Raw genomic sequence first — 17,433 nt, forward strand, 5'->3', positions numbered from 1 at the left:
AAACGATTATAGGTTAAAGTACGGCCTTCAACACGGAGCCTTGGCTCACACCGAACAACAAGCTATAAAGGGCCCCAAAATAACTAGTGTAAAACCATTCAAACGGGAAAACCAACGGTCTATAAATGTGTGACAAATTCCCAAAATGTTTTATGAGCATGTAAAGGATAATATACTAGTATTCAAATCATTTTTTTTTAAATCCAGTTAACTAACTAGAATAATACATTATATGTAACACATTTTTGTAAAAAGCAACTATTTAAAATAAATTGCAACACATAATTTTCCAAAATTTTGCCTGACCATGATCTTAATCTATAACAATTAATTTGGTTAAATACGTAATGGTTTAAAAGAAGTACAGTATACTTGAATTTCAAAGCTTATGTGCAGACTTTTTTTTATCCATTAAGGTAAAACTTTACATTTTTAAATTAGTTCATGACCTTTTTCTTCTACTTTCATCGGAAACAAAGCTCAGGCTTTGAAGTGTGTTTGTTTATATCAATACACGCTTTAATCTATCGACATTCAGTAGTAATATGTAATAATAAATATCAACTAGATGTAATAAAATCAATTTTCAGCATCTTTTTGTTTTATATCAATTTCTAGATCAAAAACTAAAGAGTATCTTCACAAAAGTACGGTACTTGATAACTAAAAAATTTAAATGCATGTATCGGGGCAAAATAAAACCATCAGATAAAAAAAACCTTTTCTATAAATGAATGAACGAAATAGCACGAGAGAGAGCGCGCGCTTTATTCAATGAAGATATATCCGACACAACAAAAGTCGTGCAAGCTATCTAAAAATTTACTAAATATCTTTCTCAATAGAAATCTTACCTCAAAAGCACTTGATAATCCAGCATTATACAAAACCGGTAAGATGAAGTGTACAGTAAATGGAATGAAAAGAAAGGCAGAAAACGCTCCAACCCAATAAATGGCGCCATTGTAGAAGATTTCTGTTGGAACTCCAAGTACGGAAACGGAAGACAGAAAACTTGCCATCAGTGACAGAGCAACAGGAAAAAGAGGCATTTTTCTCCCTCCTAATAAAAATTCTGTTGTATTCTGACATTTTTTGTCCTTCCATGCATAAAAGATTCCAATTGCTGAAGAAATTAGTAGCGTCAAAATAAAAATAATAAAGTCAATGATATGAAATGTGTTAGTTTTCATCTTTAAAGGTATTTCGGTGCGCATATATTAAATCCACTAAAATTTGTAACGTTTACATTTGCTTGAATTCACAAACAGGTATATTGTGCCCATTTTTGCACAGGTGTATAAATGGGAGATATGAAAAAACTCGTTTTAGAAGTGTCATCCCATTTCCGTGAATATTTGTGAATAAAACCATACACATTGTTCAAGAAAGATTGGATAAAAATAAATAAAGAAAATAAATCTCTTTTGAGCAGTGGTTAAGCAATTTGCAAGTAAAAGATAGTATTTAACAGATATAGTTACGAAAAAACAACAAAATCATCATGTTGAACATAGTTATTTAGCACTGGAGCGATTAACTTATCAGTTTAACATCTTCATCAAAGATGGAAACAGCATGATACAAAAGATATTAGGTCGGCATTTAAATAACTTTTTTTCTTTCTTTGAGAACCTGTTTAGCATCTGAAGGTGTATTGCGTATCTGGTAATTAGTTAAATGGACCACACAATGTTCACCATGCATCATGACAGTCATTCTGCATACAATGATGAATTGTTAATTAATGACTGTAAACGCCGTCTACCGGCAAATATTTCATTCATATTCACAAAACGATACATGAATTGGATAAGAAATGAAAATTGGTCGAAGAGAATGAGTGGAAGGGAAGATGTTTGCATCTTTCAGAGTCTAAAAGTGAATGAAACCTACTTAAATGCATGTAAAATCTATAGTGAAGCAGTGAGCTGGTTGTCATGTGTTTTGCAATTAATTATTTTTATTAATATTCTCACCAAACACTTCTGTATATGCTCAGTAAAAGACTGTATCATATGCATGTAGTCATGGAAATGTGACAGAAATATACCAAACAATAGGACCTTGTACTTGTATCATCCATTTGTGTTAAGCGATTTATAAAACGCTGATAACTTGTACAAACATTCTGTACAAATTATGATTTGTTCAATATTACAATTTATACACAACATATACAAATGAACTATAAACTGTAAATCATACGCGGTTTCGTCAAATACTACTTTCCCGTACATATCCCATGGTTAATGTTTTCCGGCTTGTCTTAATAATAGTAATAATTTTTGAAAACCTATATTGATTACTACAAATGTAAACAAATAAACAATAATAAAAAAAAGCTGTTTATCTCTTTGGATGACAAATGACTTTTATTTATTTTTTACAAAGGGAAGACCATATCCTAACTTATGTGGCAATTATTATAACTCTACGAGAGACCGAACTATACTGAGCTAAAGATATTACCGGGAAGTAGCAGTCCATCAGAAGCGGTATCGATCTGATGGTATCACCGGGGAGTAGCAGTCCATCAGAAGCGGTATCGATCTGATGGAATGAATATGATTTTGTATGGCCCCGTAACGAAGTTGTCAGTGCCATATAGTTTTATCCTTGTCCGTCATTCCGCAACAAACACTTATACGGAGTTTTTACGGAAAACATTACGGAGTTTTTTTCTAAATCCCTTCAGATATTGGGGACGAATTTTGGTATGTGCGCTAACCATGATGAGTTACAGATCAAGTTTAAGTTTTGTTTCGCTCCGCTAATTTTTGCCGAAAATTACGGACTATGGGCTTTGATAACTTGTTGAAAATAACTGTTATACGGACTTTTTTTCTAAACGCTTTCCGACATTGGGCTGATTCTTTTATGCGAGTTACTCATGATGAGTTACAGATCAAGTTTAAGTTTCGTTCCGCTCCGATAGTTTTTGCTGTAGTTTTTTTTAGGGCTTTTGACTTTTTAAAAATCACAGTTATACGGACTTTTTTTTAAATGCTTCCAGATATTGAGCTGAATTTTGGTATGTGAGCTAACCATGATGAGTTACAGATCAAGCATAATTTGCATTTTTTTATATGAGAGACTACCATCATGTTTGTGTCCACATGTATTACTGAAATTGCACATTTTTCAACATTTTGAGACGGGGCCATTCGTGTCGCTTTGACACATCTAGTTATATGTTGAGTAGCCCAAAGTATACATTTGTCATTTAATTCATACCATTTCTCTAATCTAAAATCATAAACGATTAAAGAAAGATGGGTGGATATCGGAGCAATGTTGGAAAATGGGAAAGTAGTAATCTATAATACTAAAATTACGAGGTCCAATTTATCAGCCGGCATCGGGTAAAAGCGACAAATCAAAGAATTCAACTTTATATATAGCTAATATAGGACAATGGCGTAGATTAAAAATTACACCACTCCAGACCCTTTTGTTTTCCACATAATTAATATTGCCAATAATTAACAAGTTCCGGGTCGAATCCGATACCAATAGTATATTCACCTGTTACCTATTATCTTATCTGTACGTTCCGCATCTGACAGGCGCACCACCAAACAGTGTATTTGATTTTCTATTTACACGGGTCATAATCACAGGTTGACACAACTAAATTCAATCATTGTAAAATTGTTCCCTATTGTAGTTTTTTTAATTAGTAAGACTTTCTAAGATAAAAATACGAATACTAAAAATTTGGACTTAAGGTAGCACAATACAAATATTTTATAACTCCAACTACCAAGTTTTAAAATGCTGTAACTTTCTTAATAATGCTGGAACATTTATAAAAGTGGTAGTTTTGGATAGCTAACAGATTACTCTTACAAATTAATGCAATGTTAGCATTATGCAACAATTATGTAGCCAATTATAATGTTAACGGTGTCTAAAATATTTTTCACCAAATTTCCACTTTCAAATGAAATTAGCTTCTGCATAGGTATCCCTAGAGGCTTCATTTTATTATATGTTGTTCCTATGGCCATTATCTACAAAAGGGTGTCTCATATTTTAGATAGAATGTATAGAACAAATTTTACACATAATTAAACATTATCTTCTTTTATGTGGTTAGGATGTTTCACTAATTGGAGATTTATGAGAGAATAGAATACCATAGAGACAATCTGAGACACCCTTTTGAAGCCCATGATGTGTTGATTAAGATTTCGTTAAAATTTTCTGTATAGTTAAAGAGATGAAAGAGCTAAATTCATTCAAGTGACCTAACATAGATTTTGCCACTAATTACATAATAATTGATTACATAATGATTGCATAATAAAAATATTACATTCATTTAAAAGATTAATCTTTTATCTTTCTATATGTACCTCTTTTATTATTTTCTATGCATTCATAAGAAAGTTACAGCATTTCAAATGTTAGTGATTGGAAGTAAAAAAATCTTTGTATTGTGCTACCTTAAATAAGGCGTATATATAGGTACAGTTTTCAATTTGTTAACGGGCATGACGTAAAACAGCGAATCAAAGAATTGAACTTTATTGGACAATGGACAATGCTGTTGATTAAAGAATACTCAATTCCAGGACCTGACTATTACCAATAATTGAAAGTTCAAGTTCCAGTCCCAACAGAAAGATTTGAAAGCAGAGAAAACTGTGTATCTTATAATCGGCACGACTTTATCAGATGACAATACCAATACTAAAATTAAAGAACCTCAGTGAACACGCTCACATACCCCACGTCCCCACATTGTCATTGGAGAAATTAAATAAGTGTAAGAAAAAAACATTGTATAAGAAAAATGAATTTCCTGCCAATATGCACATCTAAATAGTATGTCCTTATTATCTACAAAATTTCATGAAATTCTGTTGTGTGGTTTCAGAGGAGTTGAGATGACAAACTGTTACAGAAGTACATTAAAGCACATAAGTTCAAAGGGGTGTAACTCATAAAAAAATTATCTGAAAAGGTTTCGTGAAATTCTGTTGTGTGGTTTGAGAGGAGTTGCGATGACAAGAAACAGGTCTGACGGACGGACGGACAGACGGACGGACGGACGGGTCAAAACATGATACCCTCCGCAACCCGTTGCGTGGGGTATAATAAGGCTTACGCATAGTTATATACTTTAATTCAGTCAAGGACCCGCGATATCACGGGTGTGTTCTAGTCTACATAAATAAGGCCGTTAGTTTTCTCGTTTGAATTGTTTTACAATGTCATTTAGGGGCCTTTTATTGCTGACTATGCGATATGAGCTTTGCTCACCGATAGTTGTCAATTTATGTGTCATTTTGGTCTCTTGTGGAGAGTTGTCTCATTGACAATCATACCACAACCTTTTTAGCTCACCTGGCCCGCAGGGCCAAGTGAGCTTTTCCCATCACTTTGCGTCCGTCGTCCGTCGTCTGTCGTCGTCCGTCGTCGTCCGTCGTCGTTAACTTTTACAAAAATCTTCTCCTCTGAAACTACTGGGCCAAATCAAACCAAACTTGGCCACAATCATCATTGGGGTATCTAGTTTAAAAAATGTGTGGCGTGACCCGGTCAACCAACCAAGATGGCCGCCACGGTTAAAAATAGAACATAGGGGTAAAATGAAGTTTTTGGCTTATAACTCAAAAACCAAAGCATTTAGAGCAAATCTGACAGTATAAAATGTTTATCAGGTCAAGATCTATCTGCCCTGAAATTTTCAGATGAATCGGTCAATCGGTTGTCGGTTGCTGCCCCTGAATTGGTAATTTTGAAGAAATTTTGCTGTTTTTGGTTATTATCTTGAATATTATTATAGTTAGAGATAAACTGTAAACAGCAATAATGTTCAGCAAAGTAAGATCTACAAATAAGTCAACATGACCAAAATGGTCAGTTGACCCGTTTAGGAGTTATTGCCCTTTATAGTCAATTTTTAACCATTTTTCGTTAATTAAAGTAATCTTTTACAAAAATCTTCTCCTCTGAAACTACTTGGCCAAATTAATCCAAACTTGGCCACAATCATCTTTGGGGTATCTAGTTTAAAAAATGTGTGGCGTGACCTGGTCAACCAACCAAGATGGCCGCCACGGCTAAAAATAGAACAAAGGGGTAAAATGCAGTTTTTGGCTCATAACTCAAAAAACAAAGCATTTTGAGGAAATCTGACATGGGATAAAAATGTTTATCAGGTCAAGATCTATCTGCCCTGAAATTTTCAGATGAATCGGTCAATCGGTTGTTGGGTTGCTGCCCCTGAATTGGTAATTTTGAGGAAATTTTGCTGTTTTTGGTTATTATCTTGAATATTATTATAGATAGAGATAAATTGTAAACAGCAATAATGTTCAGCAAAGTAAGATCTACAAATAAGTCAACATGACCAAAATGGTCAGTTGACCCGTTTAGGAGTAATTGCCCTTTATAGTCAATTTGTAACCATTTTTCGTAAATTAAAGTAATCTTTTACAAAAATCTTCTCCTCTGAAACTACTGGGCCAAATTAATCCAAACTTGGCCACAATCATCTTTGGGGTATCTAGTTTAAAAAATGTGTGGCGTGACCTGGTCAACCAACCAAGATGGCCGCCACCGCTAAAAATAGAACATAGGGGTAAAATGCAGTTTTTGGCTTATAACTCAAAAACCAAAGCATTTTGAGGAAATCTGACATGGGATAAAAATGTTTATCAGGTCAAGAACTATCTGCCCTGAAATTTTCAGATGAATCGGTCAATCGGTTGTTGGGTTGCTGCCCCTGAATTGGTAATTTTGAGGAAATTTTGCTGTTTTTGGTTATTATCTTGAATATTATTATAGATAGAGATAAATTGCAAACAGCAATAATGTTCAGCAAAGTAAGATCTACAAATAAGTCAACATGACCAAAATGGTCAGTTGACCCCTTTAGGAGTTATTGCCCTTTATAGTCAATCTTTAACCATTTTTCCTAAATCTAAGTAATCTTTTACAAAATCTCCACTGAAACTACTAGGCCACAATCATCTTTGGGGTATCTAGTTTGAAAAATGTGTCCTATGACCTGGCCATTCAACCAAGATGGCCGCCACGGCTAAAAATAGAACATAGGGGTAAAATGCAGTTTTTTGCTTATAACTATGAAACCAAAGCATCTAGAGCAAATCTGACAAGAAGTTAAATTGTTAATCAAGTCAATATCTATCTGCCCTGAATTTTTCAGATGAATTGGACAACTGGTTGTTGGGTTGCTGCCCTCCAATTGGTAATTTTTAAAGAAATTTTGCCGTTTTTGGTTATCTTGAATACTATTATAGATAGCGATAAACTGTAAACAGCAATAATGTTCAGCAAAGTAAGATCTACAAATAAGTCAACATGACCTAAATGGTCAATTGACCCCTTAAAGGAGTTATTGCCCTTTATAGTCAATTTTTAACAATTTTCATTAATTTGGTAAATTTATGTAAATTTTTACCAAATATAGTTCTCTGTTACTAATGGGCAAAGTTCATGATAGATATAATTGTAAGAAGCAAAATCGTTCAGTAAAGTAAGAACTCCAAACACATCACCATCACCAAAATACAATTTTGTCATGAATCCATTTGTGTCCTTTGTTTAATATGCACATAGACCAAGGTGAGCGACACAGGCTCTTTAGAGCCTCTAGTTTTTTTTATAGTAGCAATATTGAGTGCACTAATACGTTACTTTGTAGATGAATATAATAATTCCAAACGACAAAAGACAATCTAAATATATATATAACGTACTGCTTTGTCTACTTTTGCTTACTAGAGGATGTCTTTTTAAGAATTTTGTATGTTACTTGATAGGCATGTAATTTTTTTGTAATTTTTTTTTTTTTATAATTCATGCGTTCGAACTTATTTCTTGAATTAAACTCAAAATCGGTTTTGCTAATGTTGCAAGTAGAACATTGCTGCAACGATGCTTTGACACGGCATTCAATCCTAGTCAAAATTCAAAAGGTATGTAATGATTTTTCTTTGAAATATGTATCTAACATTGTCTCATGTAAATTATTCATGTAACAAATAAAACAATATAAAAAAAACAAACATTTAGTGAATATCGGGAGCAAATAGTGAATTAATGAAACATATTTATTATTGCCGACACGATTTTATATAATTATGTCAATTCTGTGTAATTATATTATGTATAAGCGAGGGAAAAAAAGAAGAAATATTTAAAATAATAAATAAACTAAAAATATACAAATTTCTACTTCCTGATCGTGTCCCCCCTACACACTTCCCCTTTTAATTAGGAAACACAACTTAAGCAAGATAGATATCTTGTTCTCTATTGTCTTGGTTTGTCTATTTCCTGGACGTGGGTTTATGCGACCTGTTGTATATTCTATGTACTATTGTTTTTATAATTCCATCAATCTTTTTAATTATCCCTTATAATTGTATTTGAACTCCAACCATTTTAATAGTTACATAATCCATTTATAATATATTACAAAATGATATGCATCTTATCGTCCATACTAGAGAATAAAGATGAATAAATCACAGGTGAGCAAGAGTCTCTAGATTCAAGGCTTGTGATGTAAATTATAAATTAGGCATTGAAATTACATTATACATGATATCTTGCATGCATTATTATTTTATATGACTAATTTTGACTATATCTATCAGACCAAGACTACATACATATGTAGCAAACTCATAAATATTGACAATATTACACAAATTAGGATATAAGGACGTATACTAAAAGTAGGTAATTAGGAAAATTATGATTATGATGATGAATTGTATCTAATGTCAAGTGGCAAATTACAGGATTATGTTAAATGTCTTTCTGCTTTGTGTCGATCTGATGTGTTAAGCCGTTTTCAACTGATTTTTATAGTTTTTCCTACACCACTATTACAGGTTATGACGTCACCAAATTAGTTTAATTCGAATTCACAACTTCAGGGTTTACAGACTAGTGATACAGTAGTTGGACTACTTAGTCCACTTGGCCACCAAGGCCCCTACATAAAATTAAATAGAATCGTAACACTTTCCGACTTCAATGGTGCTATTTTACCAGATCACAACTATTTTTATACTTCACCATGTTGACGATATAATACATTTTTGTTTATTTTAAGATAACAGCCCAGTTATCTCTCTTTTATTACTAATGCTAACGTTAACATGGTCAAGTTCCTAAGTAAATAAGTGGCAAGCCTTTATGCAAGGTTTCTATTAAAAAGCCGTTTCCATTTCGAAATCTCATTATAGTTTAACATGTCCATATTCGTATTTGTAAAATTAAGCTGTTGCCTCTCAGAAATACTGTTTTGATATCTTAGGTGTGGACAGGAACATTTTTTGTTACAGAACAATGATAATTTCTATTTCAATGATTCATCCTATTTATCTTACATCATCAATTCATGGTCCGTCTTGTATCCTTTCGGAAAGGACGTATACATTTCATTGTTTTGTCTTCCGATTTGGATACAGCTAAATATATAGTATATATGTACTCCATTTTATGAAATCCATTTATGAATAAAAAAAAAAATTGTATGCAAATGAAAACAAGTTTTGTTTTCATTCCGCCATATCAATTAGCCATGTTAACGTACAGAATGTTATATTTGACCTGATTTTCCTGCATTTATGCTTGAACATGAAAATGACATTTATATAATTATTTGAAAAGGAAATCATTTAAATCTTTCACCTCTCAACCTCCGCCCACGTTTCCCTTCGAATTTATATAATAAGTATATAAGTATTGTCCCAGATTGGTGACAAGACCTGTACTATGCCAGTTCTAGTAGTATAGTTTGTAATAATATCAATCTAATGATAATGGGACTTGTTAACGACCTTGACTGGCTATTCAACCCTTGCACGGTTCGCATATAAGTCTGAAGTTTTTTGTTGTTGTATGACTCCTCTGTAGTTGAAAGGTGACTATCATTAAAGTGATAATATTAAAGTATGAGTGCGCAAATAGAATATTTCAAAATCAATATTACTAGGAAGACCTCACTACATCTAGAGGGTACTACAGTTAGCTACTTTATCTTTTCCTTATTTTTTTACATTCCTCTTCAAATCAAGAATCAAACCAGAGACAAGAAAGTAAAGGCAAATATGCCACTTCTTCATTCATTTATTCGGGTATGTAACGATTTTCGTGCTCGACTGATCATGATATCCTGTTACTAATTAGTTCTTTTTGTAACATTTGCACCTTTTATTCTTTTTTGTTTTCTTGTCGCTAGTGTTATTTTTTGGTTCGTAGATTTGAAATTATTCATTTAGCGTTTATGTACCCGTTTCCGTGATCTACTGATACTCATTTACTTAATCGTTGCTTATCCGGCCAGCTACGTAATAAACTGTATTGTTGAAAGTAAATAAAACATTAATAATGACTGGTGACCTTAACATTGCTTAAAAAACGTGTGTGCACAATGTGTAATCCAAATGCCCGAAATATCGCGCCGCTCTATCTTCTGGAAATATAACTTAATTTAGATAGTGATGAATTCAATGGAGGATTATACCAGCAATTGGTTAAACGTGAGAAAAAAACGTAGATACGCTTTTGGAATGGGTAAAGATTGGCAGGTCGTTGATACAAATAAGAGCAAAACACGGAATATGTCTTCCAAAACCAAAGATACAAAATGTTACAAAACACCTGTCCTACCTGCATGACAAATATATCTAAAAAACATCATGTTTGTATGTAAATAACATTACATAAATTGCCTGATAAATGAAGAAGCTATTGGCAAGTCTCAACACATACCCCCACAAGACGGATCAAAGAGGAAATCTTTGATAATAATAGGTCTATTACATGATCCGTTCGAATTTCAACCATAGATGAAGAACTGGATATTCCTTCATTGTATACATAAACTCCAGAAGTTGGCTTTCTAACTATTTTGATGAGTCTTATGCAGACGAAACGCGAGCCTTGGGCTTGGGTAAATACAAAATTTAATCCTGGTATCTATGATGAGTTTATTCCCAGGCCATGCATTTCAACAAAGAATGGGCATTCCCATGAAAACCAACTGTGCTCCTCTTCTGGCCTACTTGTTCTTTTATTCATTTGTGGCTGAAATCGTAAGGAACTTCTTAAAAGAAAGAAAAAGGAGTTAGCAGTAATCTTCAATTCAATTTTCGCTATATAGTTGATGTTCGCTCACTCAATAATTAAAAATTTGGTGACCATGCTGAACGCATCGATTCTATAAAACTTGTGATAACAGATACAGCAGACACAGTAAGGTATGCATCCTATTTTGACTTACATGTGTGAATTGACGATGAAGGTCGGGAAAAAGTTCCCAGTTACGAACTTTCCATTTCAATGTAACCGCGCCTGTATATGTAGTATATATCTCCAAGTTGATACGATATTCCAGGCCTTGCATTGCCTATCATCATTTCCTTGATAGACTTTGGCTGCTTTCAATGAGCTTTTATACTAAGAGTTCTAAGTAGTGAAGTTGAAATCATCCCATCATTAATTTACGGACGCCATCTAGAGTTGGTTAACCGTTATGCAAATCTGTTTTACATATGGCGACGGATATACTTCAATTGTTGTAACTATAATCTAGCCCCTTTTCGCCAAATGTGTTCTATCCAACCAGAAATATCACCTGGTTTGTACTCACACGAGCAACTCGACGGTTCCTTATATAGACCAGGATCTACCTACCCTGCGGAGCACATGAAGTAACTCCCAATTTTTGGCGCGGTTCGTGTTGCTCAGTATTTAGTTTATATCAATTTTGTGTTCTTATGTGTGTCTGATTGTATATTTATCCTTATCTATTTAATCATGGCGTTGTTGTTTCATTTTGACTCATGGTTTTGAATGTTCATTTGGTAATTTCGCCTCTCATTTGTCTCTGGACAGAATCTAGTTGGTAGATGCTGTATGATCTTATTAGCGGGTATGTAACTACTTTGCTGTTAAGTATGTGTTCTTTTTTAACTTTGTGTTACTTTGTACCTTTTAAATGATCTGTTCTCTTTTATTTTCTTGTTTCTTGTGTAAGTTTTTGGTTCGTAGAGGTGACACTATCTCTTTAGCGCTTATGACAGTATGTATCTGTTTCCGAGATCAACTGATACACTGTAACTTCATCGTACTTTGTTGGCTTTTTTATACGTTGCACATTTGAATATTTACTTTTCATGTCTCTTGTGTTCATTCTTCGTTAGTAGAGGTAAAAATACCCTTTCAGCGTGTATGCACTTTTTTTGCGCTCGTTTGATACCATATTATATATTCGCTATTTATTTGTTCCCGATCCGTATTCACCTTTTAGACGTTGCACCTTTTGAATGGTTTCTATTCTATTTTTGGTTATTTTAAATTGTGTTATTGTTAGGTTCATACTGATTAAAATACCATATAAGCGCGTATTTACTAGTTTCGTCGCTCGACTGATATCCTGTTATATATTCTCTCCTCATTTGTTCGTTACTCGATATTTATACATTGCACCTTTTTAATGTTTTTTTTCTTCTCGTCTCTGGTCTTAGTTCTTGGTTGGTAGAGATGAAGCTATCCATTAAATACGTATGTAGGCTCTGTGGCGCTCAACTAATACATTGTTACTTATTTACTACATACTTGTTCCTTATTTTCTTTTTGAACATTATACAATTCTTATACTTTCGTTTATTTTATTTTATTGTCTCTGGTGTAAATTCTTTGTTTGTTATAGTGAAGTTACTATATCAGCACGTTTGTAGCCTTTTCCGTGCTTTACTGTCACCCTTTACTTATTCATTTATTTTTTGCTTATTTTACATTGCCACTTTTTAATGTATTTCCTTTCATGTGCATGATGTGTGTGGTGCTAGACCTTGAATAACCACGTGGGCGCATATGAAACAGTTTCTGCGCTCGCCTATCATCCTGTTACTTATTCGCTTCATAATCATCCTTTTTCTGTTAAGCCATCTTATTTTTTATGTAACCTTAGTCGTCTTGGCAAACTAAAAGATTGTCCACACATTGAATAAAAATGACAGGCTTCCGAAGAGCTTTTCTAAATTGTATCAATTCTCAGGTGAATAATCGCTTAGTATGGCCATGTGGCTATGGTTACAAACATATATTTTTGATAATGGTCATGCCATCCACTACCCCTAGTTCTAATGACCTCCTTGAAAATTATTCAGCTTGTCCAGAGATCAATAGCAAGACCCAAATTAAAAGGATCGAACAAATGCGAATAAGGAACGAATCAGTATCACACGTATCAGTGAAGCGCAAAAACGGGTTCATACACGCTAAATAAATTAGGTTCACCACTACAAACCAAAAACTAACACAAAAGGCAAAAAAAAGAAAAAGAAAAGCATTAAACAGGTACAGTGTATAAGAATCGAATAAGGATCAATTATATAGCGAGTACGAAACAGGATATTATTCGAGAGCAGAAACTTGAATATAATTTCACAAGTAAATAACACCATGATTATTTGAACAAAATATTTTAAAATAAAGATATGTCAAAACGAAGAAAAGATAAATCTAAAGGTGAAATTGTTTCAATATAGTAAAGTAAGATCAAGTAACGAAAATCGAAAGACGCACCAAAAACTTTCTTCATTAGTATTTACTGCTAGTGATACAGAAGTTCGACTACATACGATCTATAGGCCTCCGAAGCCTTATGTCTAAACGAAGAATAACAACAAATCTAGAGACGCAACAAAAACTTATTTATCAATTCTGTTTTTGTGTATAAAACAGGCATTCAAAGTAAACGAACATTGTCTTCAGTCGGACTATCGTACCGACATCTTTGGTAAATTATTAGATCGAAGCTTAAAAGGGTCATACTGTCAGGATCTGTCAGATTTGAAGAAGAATGTCCAAGTTTTTTTAAAACAATATTTACCATGCGTTTTTTAACATCAAAGACTACGTAATTAGGGGCTTTGGATTGATGCGTTTTTTTTCGAAAAAAAATATTTGCATTCGAAGATGGAATTTTAATTGATTTATCGATGGCCATATGTTACTCTTTGGTGGTACACATTAAATCAAGACGTAAAGATTCACAGAAAGCTTAAAAAAAAAAACCCCGAAACCAATCATCATAACACAACTTTAAATGCATTTATACAGAATTCGTGTAAAATATAAGGACATCTCTACTAGCAATTGAATTATAAAAAACTCTCAAAGATTTCTCTTAATAAAAGACGCAATATTGTGTCTGTTTTTGTGATGTAAAATTACCATAGGGTCACCGATAGTTTTTTTTATGTTGATGTTTTATATTGTTATTGGAATAAAACTAACACAAAATATAAATATGCGTTACGTCAATTCAGTATAAAAAAAAACACTGGCGTTTTCACATAATCATTAGCTATACAACTTATCGTTATTTAGTCCAATGTCATTTATACAACTTCCTGTTTGGGTCAGGCCGCCGAAAAAAGGTTATCAGTAGTGAGCTGAGGGAGGAAAATCTTTAGAAAGCGATCATTAAGAAACTTTAATAGAGTATGATCCACATTTTCGACATTAAAATTGAAGTAGCAAAATATTTTGTTTGAAGTATTTACGGTAGTTTAAACAGGTCTAATTAAATAGTATCCTGCATGGTGAATTGTTTAAACAGGGTCCCAGATAGTTTCAACTGGATAAAAAAGTTGTGTAATTTAAGAACTTATCCTGAATGGAATAAATAGCGAGTAGGTGTATAAGGTACATATAATTCGTTGATAAATGCACAGAACAAAGTCGGTGACCCTTTAATTATTGTATGTTTATACAAATGGAAACACATGTAGCATTCATTTTATAATATTTAAATAAAAAAGGAAAATGCATCATTTTTTAAAATCTTTAGTTGAGGTTAAACAAGCTGATGTTGTACGCATGATCTTATACAAATTTATGACATAATCCATTTACTGTAACTTGACCTAATACATTGCTTTCATTAGTTATTCATAAGCATGAATGCATTTATATTAACTTTGTCTTATGAATAAGTTGTACTAATAGGAACCTGTCTACTATATGGATATTACTATAAAATCCGAATAAGAAACAATATACTATATGACTACTTTAAGCGTTTGCATTTATAGATGATCTTAATTCAATAACATACGAATACTATCAATATACTCGACTTAATCTAAATTTAGAAAGTGCATTAAAATATACTAGTAATAAAAAGCGACGAAAGAATTACTAATAACACATGTACAAAGTTAAATATATTAACCTTAATACAATTAAATTTATATAAACAACGCATACTAGAGTTACCACATGCTTTTCGTAAGAGGCTATGCATGTCGATTTGAAACACTTTTCACAGAAAACGCATTATTTGCCAAGCTCAACATATTGCACTCTAAACGAAAATTAAATGCGTCTGAATCATTTTTCTAGATCTACTAGTCCAACATAGTGTTAGAATTAAAACTATATATGATGCATGTGTAATAGATGAAGACAACAAGAACACGCACATTTTGAGTAGAAAAAAAATCAAGATACACAAATAAGGATCAATATGAGAGACAGTAGTATGAGCCTTCCTTTGATAACAAAAGAATATTTTACTATAGTTTTCAGTCTTTCTACGATATGCAGTTAGTCATGTAATATCATAACGATGCATTTTAATTTCAAGACTTGTAAATGTTTACTTGTAAATGTTGATTGTGATTGTTTAACATTACTTGCAATTGTATTGTGGTTTTAATCGTTCGTTTGCTGTTACATAGTACGTAGTAGTATTAACGTTTGTCCCGCTTTTTATCAGTTAACTATACTTGTTTGTGGAAGTTACAAATAAATTGTCACATGTATAGACGTACTTTGCTTTTCTATATCATAGTTTTCAAACTACAATCAATTTTATTCCAATCATTTAAGGCTTAATTTGGAGCCTTCGTGTGTATTTATCCAAATTATCGTTTTAGCAAACCCGAGAGAAATGACAATACAAAATAAAGTGTTTTGTCTCTTTGTTTATGTTTTTTTACTTGAACCATTTTGAAACATTCATGGTTTAGACCGAAGAAAATTCAAAAACAGACTTAAGTTTAAGAATTCTGCAATACTATTTACCAAAAAAGGAAAAAAAAGAAAAGAAAGTGATTCATTTCTGCTTATTCGAATTGATTATTTCCTTCGTACATTCATTTGTGAAATAACTGTTTTTTACGACTAGCTACCTTTTAAAAAAGAAAACAAATTATCATTGTTTAATGCATACTTTTCTTCAAATAATAGATTAATAAATTGAAGGTGATAAAAACAGCAACCCATCAAAAATTTTAATTTCTGTTACCATTACTACGATATAATGAAACATTTTTAAAAACATAATTGAAAAGGGCAAACTCACCTCAAATGAACTGGCACATCCAATGTTATGAAACACAGGTATGATGAAGTGAACTATGAATGGAAATCCGAGTAATCCAGAAAATATTCCTACCCAGTAGATGGCACCATTATAAAACACTTCCGTTGGAATTCCAAGTACCGATACGGAAGACAAAAAGCTTGCCATTACTGATAGTGTGACGGGTAGCAGAGGCATTTTTCTCCCTCCTAGTAAAAATTCATTCGTATTTTGGCGATTTCTATCTCGCCATGCATAAAAGATACCAATACCCGCCGAAATTAAGAGAATTACAGTGAATATAATGTAATCCACGGCATGGAATGTTGCTTTTACCATCTTTTCCATCTTTATTTGCTAGATATGTCCGCTTCTAAGAACAAATTTCACTAGTTGTTTCTATTTCCTAGTTTTTCATATGTTTATATTCATTCCGACCGGATTAAGACAAATGTAATGTGGTTTATCTATTTATCAATGAACAACAATAATTTTAGTCGTTAAAATGATTACCAATTGGTAGGCTAAAATGTTAATTAACTATGAATTATTCGATTTGTATCCTCCAAAAGCTAGTTAGTCATTACATATGGTTTATTCCAATGTAGATAATTATACAGAAGCATGTCAAGTACTTGGTCTAATTATATCAATATGTTTTTGTCAGTATTTGAAACTCCAATTAAATAAAAATGTTGGCTACTAAACATCTGTCAGAAGTATGATTTGCTATAGTGTTTTCTTTTTTTCTTCCGGAATTCAGAGTCTCTACAAATGTTTTTTCGTTTAGATAAATAAGTCAAATTGTTTACATTTCGCTGAGATACCTTTACTGGAACATGGATAATAGATAATCGTAGATTCCAGGTGATAAAACTTGAAATGAACATAAGCTTTTTTTATTTGTTAAACGATCTGTTTATGTTAGACAACATCTACTACACCTATATGTGGGACCAATTTGTTGTATGCAGAAAAGTAGAATTTCTATCATTATCCCAGTTACCCTGTTTAAACCAGCACATTTTCATAATATTATATGTATAGTCATGGATTAT

The 17,433-nt window shown here is 32.6% G+C and overlaps 1 protein-coding gene across 2 annotated transcripts in view; it reads right to left on the minus strand.

Annotated features, from left to right (window-relative positions):
* The window catches only part of LOC134722012 (sodium-dependent multivitamin transporter-like), a 118,692-nt gene extending 101,837 nt beyond the window's left edge, over positions 1–16,855 (minus strand). Inside the window, exon 1 of one of the 2 annotated variants that reach the window (XM_063585422.1) lies at positions 16,376–16,855. In XM_063585422.1, coding sequence (XP_063441492.1) covers positions 16,376–16,723 — 348 coding nt within the window. In that variant the 5' untranslated portion in view covers positions 16,724–16,855. The remainder of the gene's footprint in view (positions 1–16,375) is intronic. The other variant, XM_063585423.1, reaches the window with a different exon arrangement.
* Between the last annotated feature and the right edge of the window lie 578 nt (positions 16,856–17,433).

Source organism: Mytilus trossulus, chromosome 6 (genome assembly GCF_036588685.1).
Source record: "Mytilus trossulus isolate FHL-02 chromosome 6, PNRI_Mtr1.1.1.hap1, whole genome shotgun sequence".
Classification (NCBI taxonomy): Eukaryota; Metazoa; Mollusca; class Bivalvia; order Mytilida; family Mytilidae; genus Mytilus; species Mytilus trossulus.